Source organism: Eleutherodactylus coqui, chromosome 10, assembly GCF_035609145.1.
Source record: "Eleutherodactylus coqui strain aEleCoq1 chromosome 10, aEleCoq1.hap1, whole genome shotgun sequence".
Lineage (NCBI taxonomy): Eukaryota > Metazoa > Chordata > Amphibia > Anura > Eleutherodactylidae > Eleutherodactylus > Eleutherodactylus coqui.
In genome coordinates this window covers 106,647,712-106,670,301 of record NC_089846.1, presented here as the reverse complement: position 1 = coordinate 106,670,301, position 22,590 = coordinate 106,647,712, and the positions used below count along the sequence as shown (strand labels likewise).

General features: G+C 46.2%; 1 protein-coding gene across 1 annotated transcript in view; it reads right to left on the bottom strand.

The window, feature by feature from the left end:
* The window catches only part of GRIA3 (glutamate ionotropic receptor AMPA type subunit 3), a 333,892-nt gene that overhangs the window by 130,799 nt on the left and 180,503 nt on the right, over window positions 1–22,590 (bottom strand). Inside the window, exon 4 of the mRNA XM_066579868.1 lies at window positions 21,454–21,641. Within this exon, the coding sequence (XP_066435965.1) occupies window positions 21,454–21,641 (188 nt within the window). The remainder of the gene's footprint in view (window positions 1–21,453; window positions 21,642–22,590) is intronic.

The window sequence follows — 22,590 nt, the reverse complement described above, 5'->3', positions numbered from 1 at the left end:
AGAAAACCATACACATACAGCTGTTTCAGGGTTTTTGCCCCTCATCAGTGTGCAGTGGGTTCCTGGCTTGGCTAGTGAGAGGCTGATGACGTGGGTTGGGAAGAGTATCCTCTCTCCAAACAATCATTGCTATAAAGACTTGTTAAAACAGTTTGACATTGACTTGCAGGAATGCTGCCATCCAATAGGTAGCGCTGCAGAGCAATTGTTTCATATTCCTTATTTGCAGGAGAGATAATAACCATCCCGACCTACGTCATAGGCCTCTCATCAGCCAAGCCAGAAACCTACTGCACACTGATGAGGGGCAAACACCCCGAAACAGCTGTCTGTGTATGGTTTTCTGGCTTGTGGTCAATTCCCAATTATTGTTATAAAGACTTGTTCAAACTTGCTCCCTGAGTGGAGCATGAAAATGGAACTCCTTGGAATGCTGATGTGAACAAACCCTTAGTTGAGCTTATATTTAGTCAGCTTTATTTGCATCCCTTACCTTATCAGGATTAGTAGGATATATGCTTGGCCTCCTGTAAGTGGAATTTTTGCACTACCTCAGGTTGCAATAGTATTTTAATTCGGAGGCATGTGTACAGGATCCCCCTTGTCAGGGCGGATTTCCTGCTTGATAGGCAGGGCTATAATCATTAGGGTTTATTGTATTATTACCATATATAGACACATTATATATGTTATCTGGTCTGTATTATTCTGATGCATCTTATTTCTTATGGGTGACTAGTTTTGTTTATGTGGCTAAGGGCTCCCACCCACTGGTGATATTTTCTCCACTGCGATGCGATTCTAAAGTTAAAGTCTTGCATCGCAGTGCGAGAAAACAATCAGCATCACGCCGGGATATCGGCAGTCTTTTCAATGGGGCCAGCGGCAGCAGCGCTAGCCCCATTTAAAAGAGATGGAGAATGCCGGGGACTTCTGCCATAGCTGTAACAGCTGTGACAGCTGTGGCAGAAGTCCCCGGCATTCTATTCCATTGCTTTCAATGGGATCAGCACTGCTGCCGATCCCATTGAAAGCACTGCTTTCTGCAAGCCATGTGGAAGGATTATCGGGGAAGGGCTTGAAATATAAGCCCTTCCCCGATAATCTGCCAAAAGTGTGAAAAAAAATTTAAAAAATCATACTCACCTCTCCTGCGCTCAGCCGCGTCCTCCTGCTGGCTCCCCAGCTCTGCTATGAAGCTCTTTCAGCAGTCGGGGATTTAAAAATCCCCGCCTCCTGAAAGAGCTGTGCAGATTGGCTGAGGGCTCAGCCAATAGCAGCTACTGCTTAGCTATTGGCTGAGCGCTCAGCCAATCACACATAGCCCTTAGCTATTCATTCATGAATAGCTAAGAGCTATTGTGTGATTGGCTGAGCGCTCAGCCAATAGTTAAGAGCATGAATGAATAGCTAAGAGCTATGTGTGATTGGCTGAGCGCTCAGCCAATAGCTAAGCAGTAGCTGCTATTGGCTGAGCCCTCAGCCAATCTGCACAGCTCTTTCAGGAGGCGGGGATTTTTAAATCCCTGACTGCTGAAAGAGCTTCATAGCAGAGCCCGGGAGCCAGCAGGAGGACGCGGCTGAGCGCAGGAGAGGTGAGTATGATTTTTTAAAAAAAATTTTCACACTTATTGATGATTATCGGGGAAGGGCTTATATTTCAAGCCCTTCCCCGATAATCATTCTGCGGGGCTTGGCTGAAACCATTGATTTCAATGGGATCGGCAGCAGTGCCGATCCCATTGAAAGCAATACAATAGAATGCCGCGGACTTCTGCCACAGCTGTCACAGCTGTGGCAGAAGTCTGCGGCATTCTCCCTATGCTTTTAATGGGGCTAGCGCTGCTGTTGCTACCCCCATTGAAAGCACTTGCGATATGCCAGTTCTATACCGGCCTCTTTCTTGCGCTGTGATGCGAGATTTTCCTCGTGCTCTCGCAGCGCAAGAAAGAAAATATCGCCAGTGGGTGGGAGCCCTTAGAGTGATATAATAAAGGTTATTATTATTATATGTTTTAGGATAGCCTATTTTTGTGATTTTTTTTTGGCTTCCGATAATTATTGTGACTTTCCTGACATTGCTTGGTCAGTCGGTGAATTTGTAGCAGTTCAAACCAATGAGTGAAATCCACAGCAATTATATATGGTGTATACTAAAGCCATATTCATTTACATTTTCCTAGATATTGTTGTGGAGTTTCGGTGCAGCTTCCTCAAATGAAATTCTTTAACACGTCCCCGATATGTGAACCCAGGCTAACATAATTTGCAACATCATCACACATGCATGCATTTGCTTTGAGTGAGCCTGGCAGAATAAGGGCGTCGTATGCATTAGTTACAAGAAGGTTCTTACAAGTGAAAAGATCTTGGGACGTTTAATTTAGCTCTTTCTTAGCGGTCTGCGCACCATGTTAGCCGGCTTGTAATTGTTTCATTAGCGATTAATAGCTTTTTAGAGATTCAGCACATGTTTTTTCAGCATACCTTGGCTTGTTCAAGAGTCAGGCTGTAGCTTCTGGATTAGCTAAGTAAGGCAGAACCAATCACCCACATGAATGCTCAACTGAAGAAGATGAAAAAGTAGTTTGGCTTTGCATGAGGGAAGGCAAGAGGAGTAGAGCAAGTAAATCTATCAAATACTCATACAATGAACGCTTATGGAGGAGGGAGAGGATTGAGTAGTGACATTGAACAGTGCAGAAGGATTACATGGTCCGGATTTAGATTTAGGTTCAACGCAACACGATGTGTCTACTCTGAAACTCATCATTCTTTGTTTAAAAAGGAAGGACATGTGTCTGAATAAGGGAGGTATATTAAAGAGAAAAAGCCTTCCTAATTGATCTTCTGACAGCAAATACATTAACCCCTTATGAACACGGCCGATTTTGAGCTTAGGGACGCAATCATTTTGGGGGTATTTTCATCTCGACTTTTCAAAAGCCATAACTTTTTGTTAGAGATGGGGTTACCCCTAGGGGCACTGGTGTCCGGGTGAGGCCGAATGCTCATCCTAGAGCTGCGGGGGCCGGCCTGGCGGCCGTGTCTGGGGTTCCTCCGCTCTGGTGGTGGGACGCGGCGGCCAGCGGTGCTCCCCGTGTCGTGCGTGGGCGCGCCTGTCCGCTGGTCAACCGTGCGGCACTCTGGTCAGTGCGCACCTTCGGGGGTAGCCGACCTTGTGATTCCCTCTGGTGGCATGTGACTTCTCCCCGCCCCTCTGGGCGGGGAGTTCTGCGTATGTACCTGGCTGGGCCAGACACTGGTTGCCAGTGTTTGGTTCTGACTCCGTCTGCCTACACCCGCATTATTGACCTGACAACTTGTGTTCTGACTTTGGCTTCTATTCTGACTCCATTTTTGGTTTGTCCTCCTGTACTGCGCACGTGCATTTCTGGTTTGACCCGGCCTGTTTCCCGACTTCCCTCTGGTTGCTTAATTGTTTGTGTCTTGTCAACTATGCGGTACCCACCTGCCAGTCTCCCTGTCCCTTTTTTCTTGGGGTGCCTGTCCCTAGTACAGTTCAGTGACCATCGCCCAGTTGTCACCTTGGGGCCTAGCCCAGGGGGGCAATTAGGTAGGGACACGGGAGAGGGCTGGCGTAGGAACCCCCTTTCCACTTGTCCCGGCCAACCGCAACACTTTTTTAGTTTTTGCTGACATGGCTGTATGAGGGATAGTTTTTGCATTATGAGCTGTAGTTTTATTGGTACCATATCTTGGGAACATATAATGCACTCTATAACTTTTACTAAATTTTTACTTTTACTATAGCTTTTACTACAATTTTTGAAAGGAAGTGAGAAAAAAATACCCCAATTCTGCCATAGTTTATTTACAGCGTTACTCATGCAGAATAAATAACATGCTAAATTTTTTCTATGTGTTGTACGATTACGAAAATACCAAAATTATACGTATATGTATATATATATTTTTTTAGGTTTTTCCACTTTTCCACACTGAAACCCCTATTTTTCGTCACTTCTGCATTTAAAGTCCCAGACAGAATTAGCACCCATTCATTCGGATGGGTGTATGTACACGTGGTTGTTTTTGCCTTATTCACATTGGCATTTTCACATGGCTACTTTATCTGCGATAAACAATTGTGATCACGTAAAGCATTGGCTTCCAATGCATTCATTCAAATGGTGGACTATTAGTTGCGTAAAAAAAGCCCATCTGGCAAAGATAGGACATTGGCGGCCAAAAACACTGGCTGATGTTTTGACACAGCCGGAAAAGATAGGTCTTGGCCTATCTTTTAGCCGTGATCAGTTGGCGGCTTCCATAGGCTTCTGTGGGATCTACAGGCAAAGGGAGCTAAGCAGTGGCTAGTTTTCGGCACAATGGGGTCGGCATAGAATTGCAACGCTTGTGTGAATGAGGCCTTTTACTTGGACCAATAGTCCAAGTCAAAAAAATCACAGCAATGGCGACCCCCTTGAAAGCAATGGGCACAGAGCTTCGTTCACACGTTTTTTGCACATCCGTAAAGTGCTGTTTTTTGTTCACATACACTCATGCAAAACAACGCTTGTGTGAACGAGGCCTAACCAGAAGGACCACCTTTATCTTCTGTACACCCCTGCTGGGAACTACAAAACAGCATTATCCACTTATCCTGATTGGCCGAAGTCCAAAGGATAGATGCTCACAGACAATGTTATTGCATATCCATTCAATATGCCATGTCATTCTCAATTGGGAATACCCCTTCAAGAAACGTTCCAGACTTTTAAAGATTACCTAAAAATGGATACAATTCTAGCAAATTTTAAACATTGAGAAGTATTATGCCTGTTGAGATGAAACACAACCTACCAATCAGAAGAGCCTCTCATCTGTAAGCTTTTAGTATTCGTAACCTTCATGTCTGTTTTTCCTTCCAACAACCCTAACGAGCCGCACAATGCGTAGCATCCAGTAATGATAAAGGATTTCTGGGTTTCCTTTGCTATATGCATTTCCTCATACTGTAAGCAATGTTGTGCTAGTGTCCCTTTGAACTAAATGTTCATTCACATGCTTTTTCCCTGCCAGATGTTCAAAACCAATCTCTTACAATGAGCTCACTGCTCACATCCAGCAGCTCGAAGCATTTAGATACTCTACAAGTAATGAGAGAAGAAGCTAAAGCTGTCCAGCTAAATCGTTAGGATAAACAATAGTAGATTGGAAAAAAAACATTTTCATTGGAAGAGAAATAAGCAAGCGAAGAGCTTTCCGGGCCATGTGATCCAAGGTCAAGCAAGGGCCGTAATTTAGTTTTATCTGGAATTGTTGTATAACTGAACTGGCAGAAATAGCCTTTGACTTAATGTGGCATGACTGGTTCTGTAAGGAAATAATAATATACCAGTGTTTGTTCTGCTAAAAAATGCTTTTCAGCACCAATCTAAAAACAGCCATTGATCTATTCATGAGACAGAATTTATTAGGTCGCCTTTCATGAAGCCTATGCCCCAGCATATCAAACAAAGGGAAAAAGAGCACAGATTGTTGGCAAACATTCGTTTCATGAAAGGGCAACAGAGGAGTTTTATGATAATTTGTAGAAATGTAGTATTAACTGCAGCAATGCTTAGTATTCTAGCCAGTATCATAGTGTGTAAGTCTGAAAAAAGACATAAGTCCATCTGGTTCAGCCCATTACCCCCCAATGTTGATCCAGAAGAAGGCAAAAAACTGCATGAGGTAGAAACCAATTTCCATCATTTTTGGGAAAAAATTGCTTCTTGACTCTAAGGCCCAATGTGCATGGGTGGATTTGATTTGCGTGGCACCCGCACGGCAGATCCGCAAATCAAGCTGCCCATAGAGAAGCATGGGTGTCTGCAAATGGATTTAAGTATGCAGAATTGTTTTGGGAACCTTTTGGTCGGGAAAACAAATCTCTGCATGCTCCATTTTTGTGCGTTTCCTGCACGGACAGCTTCCATTGAATGGACGGGCTGCAGATCCGAGGGAAAGCAGGAGATAAAAATTTAAAAAAAAGATCTGTAATGCACATGTCCGATGGCATGCTGTGTGGACCATCCGCAGTACAGATAACCCAGAAAAGGAGAGGTCCGCGCGGATACTGCCATCTTCCCACACAGGTACGCAGGTTTCTCAGCAGCGGGGAGGGTGGGATTTCGCTACGGGCTTCAGTCTGTGGGATTTGATCTACCCGTAAACATTGGGCCTAAATTTGGCAATCAGAATAAATCCCTGGATCAACAACCTTCAATGACCATAATATGTAATATTATTACACTCAGGAAAGGCGCCCAGGCTCCTCTTGTACTTTTTTATTGACTTCGCCATCACCACATCCTCAGGCAGAGAGTTCCATAGTCTCACTGCTTTTACAGTAAATAACTTCCTTCAATGTTAGTGTAGTAACCTTCTTTCCTGCCTTGTTACAGTCACAGTCCTTGGTATAAATAGATAACGGAAAAGATTTCTGTATTGACTCCTGATATATTTATACGTCTGTCAGTTATCACACCCCCAGCTATGCTGAATAGACCTTTCTGAAAGCCCACTGGCAGCGGGGCAGGCAAACACATCTAAAGTATGTTTTGCAAGCTTTGGCCACTCGTTCAGCTTAGACAACCAAAAGTCAAAGGGGCCACCATCATGTCTGAGTGCATCTATGTGGCAGCTGACATAATCTTGGATCATCATAGATAGGTGCTGCCTGTGAATTTGAGTCCTTTCCTGTGCTGTTGCTGTAAACTGCAACGAGCTGAAAAAACTAAGCCACATCTTTGTTAGACTTCCCCTGCCACCAGAAATGGTGCTGCTGTGGCTTCCTGCTTGTCCCCCATGAGCTGCAGAGCTGTGATCCATTACGAATGCATCCTGGCAGCGATGGGGAAATGCTGTGCTCAAGCTGCCTAAAAGTCTAACCTGGTATATCTGCATTTTCATTTGCTGCATGAGCTATGTCCATTTGGCCTTGTAGCAGGGATCAAGGAGGGTGGCCAACCACTAATGAGCTGATATTTTGATGTAGGCTATGTGACGGTCCTTCTGCAAATACTGCAGCATAAAAGCACTCATATGCTTCAAATTGTCTAAGAGTGCTGGCCCACATTCCTCAGGGTCAGGCCTAAGAGTGTCCCCTGGATGGTCCTGCCATCCGCGTTGAATAACTGGGGTGAGTGATGGATGGAAGAAACATTGTGTAGCCCCCACTCCTGCCTCTTAACATATATTATCCCCCTTCCCTTTGCCTTATTATTCCTCCTCTATAGTTCTCCCATGGGTGGAGAAATGTGTTGGGAAAGATGCCTCCTTTTATTGCCCACAGCCACCCCCCTGTGGTGTTAAGTAATAGAAAACTGGTCAGAGAGTTGGGAGCTTGCTGTTCCCTACTCTTCCTCATCTGACAACAACAGGTCATTGTCCCTGAGGCCCTGTAGCATCTGCTCCAGCAGGCAGACAACGGGGATGGTCATACTGATCAGTGTATCATACTGACTGTCCATTGTGGTCGCTTCTTCAAAACAGGTTAAAATGGCACACACATCTTTGATCTAGAGTGACTCCATAGGTGTCAAGTGACCGATCCCCATACAGCGCCTGCTAACCGCATACACCATCTAGCACTCAGTGATTGTTCTCTGCTGGCTTAGACTTTACCACATATACAACATAGAATTCCACCGTATAGGCATTTAACAGATAAGGTTGCTGGGTAGTAGCCGGAACTATAACTGCATCTTTCCAAACAAGAGGCTCTTGAGTGTGAATGGCAAAAGTGCAGACCCAGTTTCTTGGCCTTTTTGCAGCAGTGGATATCTGTGCCAATGTGGAGGGTGCTGAAAGGTGGTACGAAGAGATGGAGGAAGAGAAAAAGGAGGGGGTGAAGAGGGAATGTACCTGGATTAATGTCCCACAGGTCTTGGGGGTACCGCGAAACGTGGACCACCACTTTTGGCTTTATGCCCGATCTGCAGGACATTGACCCAGTGTGCTGTTAAGGATATGTAACATCTTTGGCCATGTTTGCTGGACCACATGTTCGTGGTCAGGCATACCCTGTCACAGACAGCATTCTGCAACACCAGGAAACCATTTTTACTCACATGATGGTACAGGGCAGGGGCAGCTTTTCCAGCAAAGAAATGGCGGCTGGGAATCTGGTACTGTGGTTTAGCATGGTGCATCATGTTGCGGAAGGCATCTGTGTTCACAAGCCTGAAGGCCAGAATTTCCATTGAAAACAGCTGTACAATGCTTGTGTTCAGGCTCTGTGCTTGTGGATGGTTGGGCTGGTATTTTTTTTACATTCCCATAGCTGGGGTTTGGAGGTCTGGCTGCTGACCTGGGATATGATGGAATATGCGGTAGATGTTAAGTCAGTGAAGGTGGTGGTGAGGGTGGCGGTTCAATGTCTGATCTCCATTTCATACTCTGGCCTCTGAAGCCTGCAGCCTGGTTGTCAATTGCAGAGGAGAAGCTTGAAGCAGACATACTACTGCCCTACTCAAAGCTGCCACTCTGTGCTTAGAGGCTACTGCATGAACAGAGAGGGAGATGGAGAAAGAGGAAGCTATAGCAGAGGAAGAGGGAGCAGGATGAGCCCAACTTTTCACCCTTTGGCCCAGGTGGGCTCTGGGTGGTGACAATTCATGTTGCATTGAGGTTGCTGCCACATTCTAAATGCTTCCATCTTCTCTTCTTCTCTGTCATCCTTCTACTCCTGCGTGGATTCTGTCACAGCATCTCCATTTCCGCATCCTGTCGAGGGCTGACCATGCACACTGACCCACTATCATCTTCCTTTTTGGAGGCAAAAAATGGTTGGGCAACAGTACATTCAATGTCTTAGTTTTCTCCTTCTAGTTTTTTGGACTGCTTCATTGACATCCATGACACTGAATGATCAAGCAGCTCCTCAAACTGATCCTTGTGGACTGCTTCAGAGGGTGTGGTGGATTTGGTATGGAGTAAAGTAGAGGGGGGATGTTTATGGCCAACTGTTGTTGTGTGTCTGCAACTGGAAGGAAGAAGAGGTGCTGGTACTTGAGGCATACTGCCTCATCCACTCTTTTACCTGTTCTGCATGCTGTAGATGTAACGTAAGGTAAGAACCACTCTTAAGTAATGGCAGTGGACTTCCCTTCAAAATTCGGAGCTGCTGCTTTAGTGGGAGCCGATTGAAGTGCCAACTTGGCCTGTCTCTACCACCTTTACCAGCACTACTGACACATACCTTGCTTTCTTCATGTTTCCTTTTCATTTTTTACTTATTCCTGTTTTTTTTGTTTACTTTTTAGTGTAGTTTTGTATAACGTATCAGCTAACTTTGTGGTTTGCAGAAAACCACTACTAGCTGCGTAAGACCTGCAAATAGTTCGTAGTGGCTGGACTCGTGACTGAATAACATATAAGGCTGCTGACACACACCATGTGTATTTGATGTTTCCAAGTTTGGTTTTTTTTTTGTTTATATTAACAAAAAAGCACTGCCAAGTAAATAAGCCGCAATACCTGGGAGACATGATATGTGAGAACAGAAGGTCACAGAGTATAGCCGGTATATTTGTCAACTGTCCCTGTTTGGTGCAGCGTAATTGAATTCCCCAAAGCGCACTGCTAGCTGCTAATACTTTGTACTGGCTGGACTAGTGATTCTGCACATTGTCTGAGACCACGAACAGACAACTGTAATATTTCATACGCCAAAGTGTAGTTTGTCTGATTTGCTGCTATATACGATTACAACAGCAGAAATATACCCTTTCCCAATGTACAGGCCTCGTTTCATTTAGATCACTCTCACACAACCCACTCCTTATCGCAATTAGTGCAGAGTTTCATTTCCTATGTTATATATATGGCAAAGTCATGTGATGCTGGCGTCCAATGAAACTGCTGCCCATATGCAAGATGGAGGACACATTTGGTGACATCAGCAAGGCACCCTGGCTGCTGATTGGCTACAGACGTACCTCTGTAGCAGGCATTATGGTTAACTCAATTTTCCTGCGATTTTCCCCCCAAAATCAGGTTGCACACACCCAATTCGAGTTAGTGCAAATCGGGACGATTTTATCGCCCAGTTAAACAAGATGAGCAACTGTATTGAGAAGTGACAATATTTTTAGCTTTCTTGGCTAAGTAGTTTTTTTTAGAAAACCTTGACCTTAGAACCTGAATGCACCTTGTAATATAGTTGCATACAGGAGCATTGTCACTTGGAGCAAAAAGGAGTCATGACACAGGAACATGACGGCAGTCATGATACATGGCATGTTATGATGCTGCATCGGTTACATGGATCATACCCTGTTTTGTCACTGAACTTAGGTTTTAAAGGGAAGGTGTCATCAGAAAATGACCTGTTGTATAAATCACGTTTTTACGGTAAAAATATTTTGTTTTAAATTTTTGACTATTTAAAAAAAAACAAATAAACATTTTGAGTCACAATCTATATTTCCAAACATCATAAAATCCGGCAGTTTTCACACTGACCATGGGGCCTAGTAATAGTCTGACACTGCTTCATCTGTAGAAAAACTTAGCAGCGGTCATCTCACTGTAAGAGGGCCACTGTCCCTTTTACATGGGACAAAAGTCGGCTAAACGGCTGTACGAGCGCTGACGTCACCGCTAAGGTCACTAGCGCTCATTCAGAGCATTTACACAGGTAGAGTTTGCCGCAGGATCACGGGCGTCTCGCTCACAGCTTCACCTTCTATGTGAAATGCTGAGCTGGGAGCAGAGACGCAACTTAAAGCTCCTGGGCCCTAATGCAAAATCTGTAACAGGGCCCCCAACTATAATGCTTTATTCATAGTACTGGGCCCCCTATATGGAGAAGAGAGGCCTTACGGGGCCCCTAAGGCTCCTGGGCCTGGGTGCAACCGCATCCCCCGCATCCCCTATAGTTACACCAGTGGCGGGGAGCATTTACACGGAATGAGAAGCCCGTGATCCAGTGATGGTTTTTATGCCAACTGAAAGTCAGCGATAATGAACTGTGAACGAGTAGAAGGGATTCTTTTGCGTTTACACTGCACGATAATTGCTTTGTTTGAATGCATTTTGAGCGATAATCGTCCTGTGTAAATAACCCTTAACATCCTAGGATTCCAATGAAACACCCATACACAGATAACACAGAATCCCCCTTTCACAGCTGGTTCAAAGCTGGCGAATCTACTCCTCCTTCCGTGCAAATCACAAGACATGCCTGGAACAACCTCCCATAGAAGTCAATGGTCCCCTCCTGCCCACTCTGAATGGCCCATGAGGCTGCTGTAAAGCATTTCTCTAAATGCTGTTAAATACAGATTGGGCATTATTGCCACCCCCATAGTCATGTACAGAAAATATAAATTAAAAAAAAAATCTACAATCAGAAAATAACAGATTAGAAAAATAGAATATGTTTCACTTTATAGTTTTAATTAGTTTAAAAAAAGGTATGGAAAAAAGTAGGGGCGATACATTCCCTGCAAAAGGACTTAGGAACTTTTGTATGTTGTGCCCATGTAAGTAATCAAAAAAATGGTTTGCTTTTCAGTTTACTATTGTCCCTATTTTGTAAGCTGGCGGAGATCTCAGAGACTAAGACTGTATGACATGCTATATTTAATTGCACAGAAGCTATATACGTAGTCTATAAATACGTGCTTCAATGCATTTCCATGCACTTGTGTGCCCCGAGGTCTCAGCTGTATTAGAATTCTCTCTATAGAAAGTGGACATGGTTGGAATTTTTTTTTGGCATTTTAATCTTTTTCTGTTTTGTTATTCTCCATCACTATTTGGTAACATTGAGAGAGATGGATCACAAATTGCAAATTTATGAAAATGTGACATGATAAATGAACTCTATGCGTGTTAGAGATACCGCTCTTCTCTATGCTTCCTCATAGCCCAAAGGGAACCTGTCAGCACTTGTTAAGACCAAGTCCAGCACTAGAATAATCACTTGTCCCCGTTTAGAAAACGTATTGTGCCATGTCTATATACCAATCCATACCTGTGTAATCGCTCTTTTCCAAAGGCTGTGTGCATGCACTCCCATGGGGATGAACGGTAGTGCACACATGGTAGGGGCCACCGGACTACACATCACCTTAACTATAAGTACCATAACTTAGTTTACATTGCTAATAGTTGATGACTGGTTCCCATTAAAAGAGAACATGAGAAGGTGCTGGTTAGCTGCATTCCACCACTAGAGAGTGCTTGGAAGGTGACTGCATACTGTCATACATTAAACTCGAAGATAAGGCAGTAGCTCCCGCAGTCTCTCTCAGTCAGTATGTAGTCTTTTAACCTTTTCCAATCCAATTTCCCTGCCACCCGTACACGCCCCAGATCTTATTTATTTTGGGTGGGAAAGCGCATTGTGGATTTCTTGGAATGACTCAACAAAAACACATAAAAATGATGTCATGATGATTTTATTAGCAATTTTTTTGAAAATTAAACGGGAGTGATGATTGTTTCACATCGGGAAGATCGTTTGTAATAACCCTGTAAATATATGTATATTGATATTACATACATTTATATAATAAGATATAAATAAGATTCATTTCTAATTTCTCTAATGATTATCTATTTTTCTATCTCTCCATCTCATATCTATCTATTTATCTATCTATCTCATATCTATCTATATATCTACCTCATATCTATCTATCTACTTATCTCATATTTATCTATCTATCTATCTATCTATCTATCTATCGCATATCTATCTATCTATATATCTCATATCTATTTATCTATCTATGGCCGCCTGCACACGGGCGGAAATCCCGCGGCGGGATTATCCGCGGGATTTCCGCCACTAAAAGCCTGCATAGGAGTGTATTACAATACGCACTAGGCAAACAAACCGCGGCATGTCCTATTTCTGTGCGGTGCGGGGCTCGCAGAGCCTCGCACAGAAACGTCACTCACCCGGCCGCCGGCTCCGGTCTGCGCATGCGCCGGCTGCCCGGCAGCCGACACATGAAAGAGCCGGGGTCGCGGGTGAGTACGCGCTCCTCCCTGCAGGCGCTGGGGTCGGGTCCCGCGGCGAGAATTCTCGCTGCCGGATCCGACCCGCCCGTCTGCAGGCAGCCTATCTCATATTTATCTATCTCATATCTATCTCATATCTATCTATATATCTACCTCATATCTATCTATCTTCTTATCTCATATGTATCTATTTATCTATCTATCTATCTATCTCCTATCTATCTATCTATCTATCTCATATCTATCTATCTACTTATCTCATATTTATCTATCTCTTTATCTATCTATCTCATATCTATCTATCTATCTATCTATCTATCTATCTATCTATCTATCTCCTATCTATCTATCTATCTATCTCATATCTATCTATCTACTTATCTCATATTTATCTATCTCTTTATCTATCTATCTCATATCTATCTATCTATCTACTTGTCTCATAATTATTTATCTATCTATCTATCTACTTGTCTCATAATTATCTATCTTTCTACCTATCTTTCTCATATCTATTTATCTGTCCATATATCTATCTATCTACTTATCTCATATCTATCTATCTATCTATCTATCTATCTATCTAGTGCTGTAATAAAGTGTCATACAGAGGCCTCCTATAACTGCATAGAATGTTCATATCTTTCTACACTATCCATTGGAGTGTGGTCCTGCATACTGTAATATATATATATATACATATATACATATATATATGTAGAACAGCTTCCAACATTGGAGCTCTGTTCTGCATAGTGTAATATACATATGCAGAACAGCCTCCAACATCTCTCCTGCATACTGTTAGAAACATATGTCGGACCTCGCTCAACATGGGAGCTCTGCAGGGAAATCTCAATGTTGGATGAGGTCCGAGACTGTATTGAAATGGGTTAAATCTCTGCCAATGCAAGGGATTTATGGCCATGTATCATAAAAAGTACATTTATTAGAGATGAGCGAACACCAAAATGTTCGGGTGTTCGTTATTCGGAACGAACTTCCCGCGATGTTCGAGGGTTCGTTTCGAACAACGAACCCCATTGAAGTCAATGGGCGACCAGAACATTTTTGTATTTCGCCGATGCTCGCTAAGGTTTTCATGTGTGAAAATCTGGGCAATTCAAGAAAGTGATGGGAACGACACAGCAACGGATAGGGCAGGCGAGGGGCTACATGTTGGGCTGCATCTCAAGTTCACAGGTCCCACTATTAAGCCAGAATACCGGCAAGAGTGGGGCCCCCCCCCTCCCAACAACTTTTACTTCTGAAAAGCCATCATTAGCATGGCATACCTTTGCTAAGCACCACACTACCTCCAACAAAGCACAATCACCGCCTGCATGACACTCCACTGCCACTTCTACTGGGTTACATGCTGCCCAACCGCCCCCCCTCCCCCCCCACAGCGCACACCAAAGTGTCCCTGCGCAGCCTTCAGCTGCCCTCATGCCACACCACCCTCATTTCTATTTAGAAGTGCGTCTGCCATGACGAGGGGCCGCAGGCACACACTGCACAGGGTTGGCACGGCTAGGCAGCGACCCTCTTTAAAAGGGGCGGGGCGATAGCCCACAATGCTGTACAGAAGCAATGAGAAATAGAATCCTGTGCCACCGCCATCAGGAGCTGCACACGTGGGCATAGCAATGAGGAACCTATGTGCCACACACTATTCATTCTGTCAAGGTGTCTGCATGCCCCAGTTAGACCGGGCTTTTTAATTCATAGACACAGGCAGGTACAACTCCCTATTGTGAAGTCCCTGTCGACCGACAGCATGGGTGGCTCCCTGGAACCCACCGGCGGTACACAAAAATATCCCATTGCATTGCCCAACACAGCTGAGGTAGTAATGTCGTGCGTAATAGAGGTGGGCTTCGGCCCACACTGCATGCCCCAGTCTGACTGGGGTTCTTTAGAAGTGGACACATGTAGGTTACACTCCCTGTGGACCCACAGCATGGGTGGGTGCCAGGAAGCCACTGGCGGTACATAGAAATATCCCATTGCATTGCCCAACACAGCTGAGGTAGTAATGTCGTGCGTAATACAGGTGGGCTTCGGCCCACACTGCATGCCCCAGTCAGACTGGGGTTCTTTACAAGTGGACACATGTAGGTTACACTCCGTGTGCACCTACAGCATGGGTGGCTCCCTGGAACCCACCGGCGGTACACAAAAATATCCCATTGCATTGCCCAACACAGCTGAGGTAGTAATGTCGTGCGTAATACAGGTGGGCTTCGGCCCACACTGCATGCCCCAGTCTGACTGGGGTTCTTTAGAAGTGGACACATGTAGGTTACACTCCCTGTGGACCCACTGCCTGGGTGGGTGCCAGGAAGCCACCGGCGGTACATAGAAATATCCCATTGCATTGCCCAACACAGCTGAGGTAGTAATGTCGTGCGTAATACAGGTGGGCTTCGGCCCACACTGCATGCCCCAGTCAGACTGGGGTTCTTTACAAGTGGACACATGTAGGTTACACTCCGTGTGCACCTACAGCATGGGTGGCTCCCTGGAACCCACCGGCGGTACACAAAAATATCCCATTGCATTGCCCAACACAGCTGAGGTAGTAATGTCGTACTTAATGCAGGTGGGCTAAAAATTTATTTGATTACACTGTAGGCGAGGGCCCACAAAAATTGCTGTATCAACAGTACTAATGTACATCCCAAAAATTGGCCATGGCCAGCCAAGAGGGCAGGTGAAACCCATTAATCGCTTTGGTTAATGTGGCTTAAGTGGTAACTAGGCCTGGAGGCAGCCCAGTGTAACGAAAAATTGGTTCAAGTTACAGTTCCAACGCTTTTAAGCGCATTGAAACTTTTAAAAATTGTTTAGAAAAATTATTTGAGTGAGCCTTGTGGCCCTAAGAAAAATTGCCCGTTCAGCGTGATTACGTGAGGTTTCAGGAGGAGTAGCAGGAGGAGGAGGAGGCGGAATATTAGACACAGATTGATGAAGCAGAAATGTCCCCGTTTTGGATGGTGAGAGAGAACGATGCTTCCATCCGCGGGTGCAGCCTACGTATTGCTTACGTATCGCTGCTGTCCGCTGGTGGAGAAGAGAAGTCTGGGGAAATCCAGGCTTTGTTCATCTTGATGAGTGTTAGCCTGTCGGCACTGTCGGTTGACAGGCGGGTATGCTTATCTGTGATGATTCCCCCAGCCGCACTAAACACCCTCTCCGACAAGACGCTAGCCGCAGGACAAGCAAGCACCTCCAGGGCATACAGCGCTAGTTCAGGCCATGTGTCCAGCTTCGACACCCAGTAGTTGTAGGTGGCAGAGGCGTCACGGAGGACGGTCGTGCGATCGGCTACGTACTCCCTCACCATCCTTTTACAGTGCTCCCGCCGACTCAGCCTTGACTGGGGAGCGGTGACACAGTCTTGGTGGGGAGCCATAAAGCTGTCCAGGCCCTTAAAGACTGTTGCCCTGCCTGGGATGTACATGCTGCTCGATCTCCGCACCTCCCCTGCTACCTTGCCCTCGGTACTGCGCCTTCTGCCACTAGCGCTGTCGGCTGGGAATTTTACCATCAGCTTGTCCGCAACGGTCCTGTGGTATAGCAACACTCTCGAACCCCTTTCCTCTTCGGGAATGAGAGCGGGCAGGTTCTCCTTATAGCGTGGGTCGAGCAGTGTGTACACCCAGTAATCCGTTGTGGCCAGAATGCGTGCAACGCGAGGGTCACGAGAAAGGCATCCTAACATGAAGTCAGCCATGTGTGCCAGGGTACCAGTACGCAACACATGGCTGTCTTCACTAGGAAGATCACTTTCAGGATCCTCCTCCTCCTCCTCCTCCTCAGGCCATACACGCTGAAAGGATGACAGGCAATCAGCCGGTGTACCGTCAGCAGCGGGCCAAGCTGTCTCTTCCCCCTCCTCCTCCTCATCCTCCTCATGCTCCTCCTCCTCCTCCTCCTGTACGCGCTGAGAAATAGACAGGAGGGTGCCCTGACTATCCAGCGGCATACTGTCTTCCACCGCCCCCGTTTCCGAGCGCAAAGCAGCTGCCTTTATGGTTTGCAGGGAATTTCTCAAGATGCATAGCAGAGGAATGGTGACGCTAATGATTGTAGCATCGCCGCTCACCACCTGGGTAGACTCCTCAAAATTACCAAGGACATGGCAGATGTCTGCCAACCAGGCCCACTCTTCTGAAAGGAATTGAGGAGGCTGACTCCCACTGCGCCGCCCATGTTGGAGTTGGTATTCGACTATAGCTCTACGCTGCTCATAGAGCCTGGCCAACATGTGGAGCGTAGAGTTCCACCGTGTGGGCACGTCGCACAGCAGTCGGTGCACTGGCAGCTTAAAGTGATGTTGCAGGGTGCGCAGGGTGGCAGCGTCCGTGTGGGACTTGCGGAAATGTGCGCAGAGCCGGCGCGCCTTTACGAGCAGGTCTGACAAGCGTGGGTAGCTTTTCAGAAAGCGCTGAACCACCAAATTAAAGACATGGGCCAGGCATGGCACGTGCGTGAGGCTGCCGAGCTGCAAAGCCGCCACCAGGTTACGGCCGTTGTCACACACGACCATGCCCGGTTGGAGGCTCAGCGGCGCAAGCCAGCGGTCGGTCTGCTGTGTCAGACCCTGCAGCAGTTCGTGGGCCGTGTGCCTCTTATCGCCTAAGCTGAGTAGTTTCAGCACGGCCTGCTGACGCTTGCCCACCGCTGTGCTGCCACACCGCGCGACACCGACTGCTGGCGACATGCTGCTGCTAACACATCTTGATTGCGAGACAGAGGAGGAGGAGGAGGGTGCTTTAGTGGAGGAAGCATACACCTCCGCAGATACCAGCACCGAGCTGGGGCCCGCAATTCTGGGGGTGGGTAGGACGTGAGCGCTCCCAGGCACTGACTCTGTCCCAGCCTCCACTAAATTCACCCAATGTGCCGTCAGGGAGATGTAGTGGCCCTGCCCGCCTGTGCTTGTCCACGTGTCCGTAGTTAAGTGGACCGTGGCAGTAACCGCGTTGGTGAGGGCGCGTACAATGTTGCGGGAGACGTGGTCGTGCAGGGCTGGGACGGCACATCGGGAAAAGTAGTGGCGACTGGGAACTGAGTAGCGCGGGGCCGCCGCCTCCATGATACTTTTGAAGGACTCCGTTTCCACAACCCTATACGGCAGCATCTCAAGGCTGATGAATTTTGCGATGCGGACGGTTAACGTTTGAGCGTGCGGGTGCGTGGCGGCGTACTTGCGCTTGCGCTCGAACACTTGCGCAAGCGACGGCTGGACGGTGCGCTGAACTACACTGCTGGATGGGGCCGAGGACAGCGGAGATGAGGGTGTGGGTGCAGGCCATGAGGCGGTAGTGCCTGTGTCCTGAGAGGGGGGTTGCATCTCAGTGGCAGGTTGGGGCACAGGGGGAGAGGCAGGGGTGCAAACCGGAGGCGCTGAACGGCCTTCGTCCCACCTTGTGGGGTGCTTGGCCATCATATGCCTGCGCATGGTGGTGGTGGTGAGGCTGTTGGTGTTGGCTCCCCGGCTGAGCTTTGCGCGACAAAGGTTGCACACCACTGTTCGTCGGTCGTCAGGCGTCTCTGTGAAAAACTGCCAGACCTTAGAGCACCTCGGCCTCTGCAGGGTGGCATGGCGCGAGGGGGCGCTTTGGGAAACACTTGGTGGATTATTCGGTCTGGCCCTGCCTCTACCCCTGGCCACCGCACTGCCTCTTGCAACCTGCCCTGCTGATGCCCTTGACTCCCCCTCTGAAGACCTGTCCTCCTGAGTAAGCGTTGCACACCAGGTGGGGTCAGTCACCTCATCGTCCTGCTGCTCTTCCTTCGAATCCTCTGTGCGCTGCTCCCTCGGACTTACTGCCCTTACTACTACCTCACTGCAAGACAACTGTGTCTGATCGTCATCGTCCTCCTCACCCACAGAAAGTTGTTGAGACAGTTGGCGGAAGTCCCCAGCCTCTTCCCCCGGACCCCGGGAACTTTCGAATGGTTGTGCATCAGTGACGATAAACTCCTCTGGTGGGAGAGGAACCGCTGCTGCCCAATCTAAGCAGGGGCCCGAGAACAGTTCCTGGGAGTGTTCCCGCTCCTGAGCAGGTGTCATTGTAGTGGAGTGAGGAGGCTGGGAGGAAGGAGGAGCAGCAGACAGAGGATTCGGATTTGCAGCAGTGGACGGCGCAGAACTGCGTGTTGACGATAGGTTGCTCGAAGCACTTTCTGCCATCCAGGACAGGACCTCCTCACACTGCTCATTTTCTAATAACCGTCTCCCGCGTGGACCCATTAATTGGGCGATGAATGTGGGGACGCCAGAAACGTGCCTCTCTCCTAATCGCGCAGCAGTCGGCTGCGACACACCTGGATCAGGAGCTCGGCCTGTGCCCACACCCTGACTTGGGCGTCCGCGTCCTCGGCCGCGTCCACGTCCTCTAGGCCTACCCCTACCCCTCAGCATGCTGTATTACCAGTGATTTGATTTCACAGGCAGGAAATAAATTGGCGCAAGACTGCAGGCCAAATATAATTTTTTCCCTTTTTGGAAAACGAAAGGCCCCACTGCCTCTAGTGAATGAATAATCTAAGTTTAATAACTGTGCTGTGGCCCTGCTAATGTGTCACAGAACTTGAGGGTAGCAGAGTTATTAACTCTGGCAGAGCAGGTATTTTTCTCCCAATTAAGGAAAGCAAATGGCGAAGCCAGCAGTAAAGCGTAGCTGGGTGCGTCTGATTTTTTAACGTTGTACACGCAGCTCACACGTGTCCACAGCCCTTAGGACGGACAGAGGCTGGACAAATAGATTTGTTTTCAGTTTTTTTCAACCAAAAGGCAGCACTGCGTATATTCAATGAACATGAGAAGTTTAATAACTGTGCTGTGTCCCTGCTAATGTGTCACAGAACGTGAGGGTAGCAGAGTTATTATAACTCTGGCAGAGCAGGTATTTTTTTTCCAAATTAAGGAAAGCAAATGGCGAAGCCAGCAGTAAAACGTAGCTGGGTGCGTCTGATTTTTAAACGTTGCACACGCAGCCGACACGTGTCCACCGCCCTTAGGACGGACAGAGGCAGGACAAATACAATTTTTTTCAGTTGTTTTACAAGCAAAAGGCCGCACTGCGTATATTCAATGAATAATAACTGTGTTGTGGCCCTGCCTATACAATTCTTTCCCTGCAGTATCAATGGAGGGTGCAATGCTCTGCAGAGGCGATTTTGAGAAGAAAAAAAATATGCAGCACAGCTAACAGCAGCCAGCACAGTACTGCACACGGTTAAATATGGCCCTAGAAAGGACCGTTGAGGTTCTTGAAGGCTACACTCACTCCTAACACTCTCCCTGCCTATGCAACACTTCTGTCCCTAATGCCGGGTGCAACGCTCTGCAGAGGCGATTTTGAGAAAAAAAAAAAATTGCCACTGCTAACAGCAGCCAACACACAGCTATCAGTGGCCCTAATAAGGACCTTTGGGGGTCTTGAAGCCTACACTAACTACCAATTCTTTCCCTACAGCAGCTCCGGTACAAACAGCACTGTCCCTCACTAACTCACAAGGCATCTGAGGCGAGCCGCGGGAGGGGCCGACTTTTATATTAGGCGGACACCTGATCTCGCCAGCCACTCACAGCAGGGGGGTGGTATAGGGCTTAAACGACGCAGGGGGAAGTTGTAATGCCTTCCCTGTCTTTCAATTGGCCAGAAAAGCGCGCTAACGTCTCAGGGAAGGAAGTGAAAGTAACCAGAACACCGCATGGTGTTCGTTACGAATAACGAACATCCCGAACACCCTAATATTCGCACGAATATCAAGCTCGGACGAACGCGTTCGCTCATCTCTAACATTTATTGATCCTCACAAGCCCTATATATATATATTTTAGTTGTGAAGAAAAGTGTTTGCATTGACTTAATGTTGTTATCTGCCTTTCAATTATTCTGATGTAATGGTATCTCCAATAGCAACTTTTACGCTAACTTGGAATTTTAGACAATAAAATTACCCTTATCTATATAACTTTAATTCCATTAGGAACTTTTTTTTCTCCTTAAGCTTCCAGTACATAATAGGATTGCATTGTCAATGTTAATATAATGTTAAAACATTGTTGAAGGCTTGTTTAGCATGCAGACGCAATCACCAAAGAGAAACTGTTATACAAATTACCTCTCTCCATGGGAGCAGGCCAGCTTTTATTTGGCAAGGGTGTAATTGTAAATATATTAAGAAAGGCTTCTACCAAGCCCCATTCCGGCTCATGAATGATCACTGAGCATGACCACTATTACATGACTTGACCTTTTGATAAGATGTTGCTTTTCTTTTCAAAATTGCCTTGGCTTCCTGTTATATCTAGTATTTACAGCCAATGTATACAGTAAATGGGGTAGTAATAGAAGAATACAGTTCTTTTATCACATGGATTGTTTAACAACCCCCTTTTTTTAACCAAACATACAAATCTATGAAATGTCGGAAAACGCTTACCTGTTCCAAAATCGTATTTATTCGTTCAACTTCGCAGTCAATTACAAATCTTTTCTCCTGACGTCTGTCCATTTCCTCTATGATGCGTTTATATTCCTGAACATCTTTTATATTCCCCACTGATCTCGCTGTCACTTGCCAGTTGTTCTGTACCGCTGCCTCCATAATGGCCTGAAGAATAGAGAATCCTGAGGAAGAGAAATGACAAAGTCTCTTTATTGTTAAGAATATGAAAAGAGAGTTTTCAAATGGAAAACATTATTGTACAATGGTTTTTAGGGAACCTAAATCCTCTTATTACACTGTGATAATACCTCGTGGCTGGACACATGTCTGCATATTACATTCCCTATGATTTAGAACCTGCAAATTACTGGATGGGTTGATTTGTAACATTTGCATTTTTAATATCATAAAATATATAATTTTTCTGGTATATCAGGTCATCCTGAAGACGTTTGCAGCTGCTCTATTAAGGGATATTTTAGACTTTTAGTTCCAATCAAAATGTAGGACAATGCTTGATAAGGGCGTATATTACGCCGAAACGCGTTGCACAATTATTGTTTTATCTTAACTCTGGAACAGAAGCCTTAGTGCTTCCATGATTTTTTATGTTTGGCGAATAAACACCATTTTGCTTTGGATTTGGAATCTCTCCTTCTCTACATGAGGTACAACCATATGAGCGCAGGAAGTTTTTAGTAAACCCTGTTTTTTTCCCCGCTTTGTACAACAATTTGGGGCTCTTTCAGACTGCAGCTCTCCATTCTATGGAAAGAAACCTTGCAAAGTCTACCTGGATCATCGGTGCAAGCAGGTTTCTCCCCTTATAGGAGACCTGCTTAGCACCAGGTGGGTTAAGTTTATGGTTTCTATATACTGAATACATCATTTATTTCAAGGCACTGTCCTTTAACCCTCTCCAATCCACTGTCTGACGTCTAAAGACATTATGATTTAAGGGTGTACAGTTCCGATGTTGGAAGATGTCCGTTTGGGTTCTTTTATTGAATATTGGCAGCCTCTCCGCTGTCAGAGCCTATCCAATGTGACGCTTCATGCAGTACTGGCTTTAGCCTGCATATAGCGCCATTGTATAACAGCAGAAAAAGGTTAAGCCCCCTAGGAAAACCA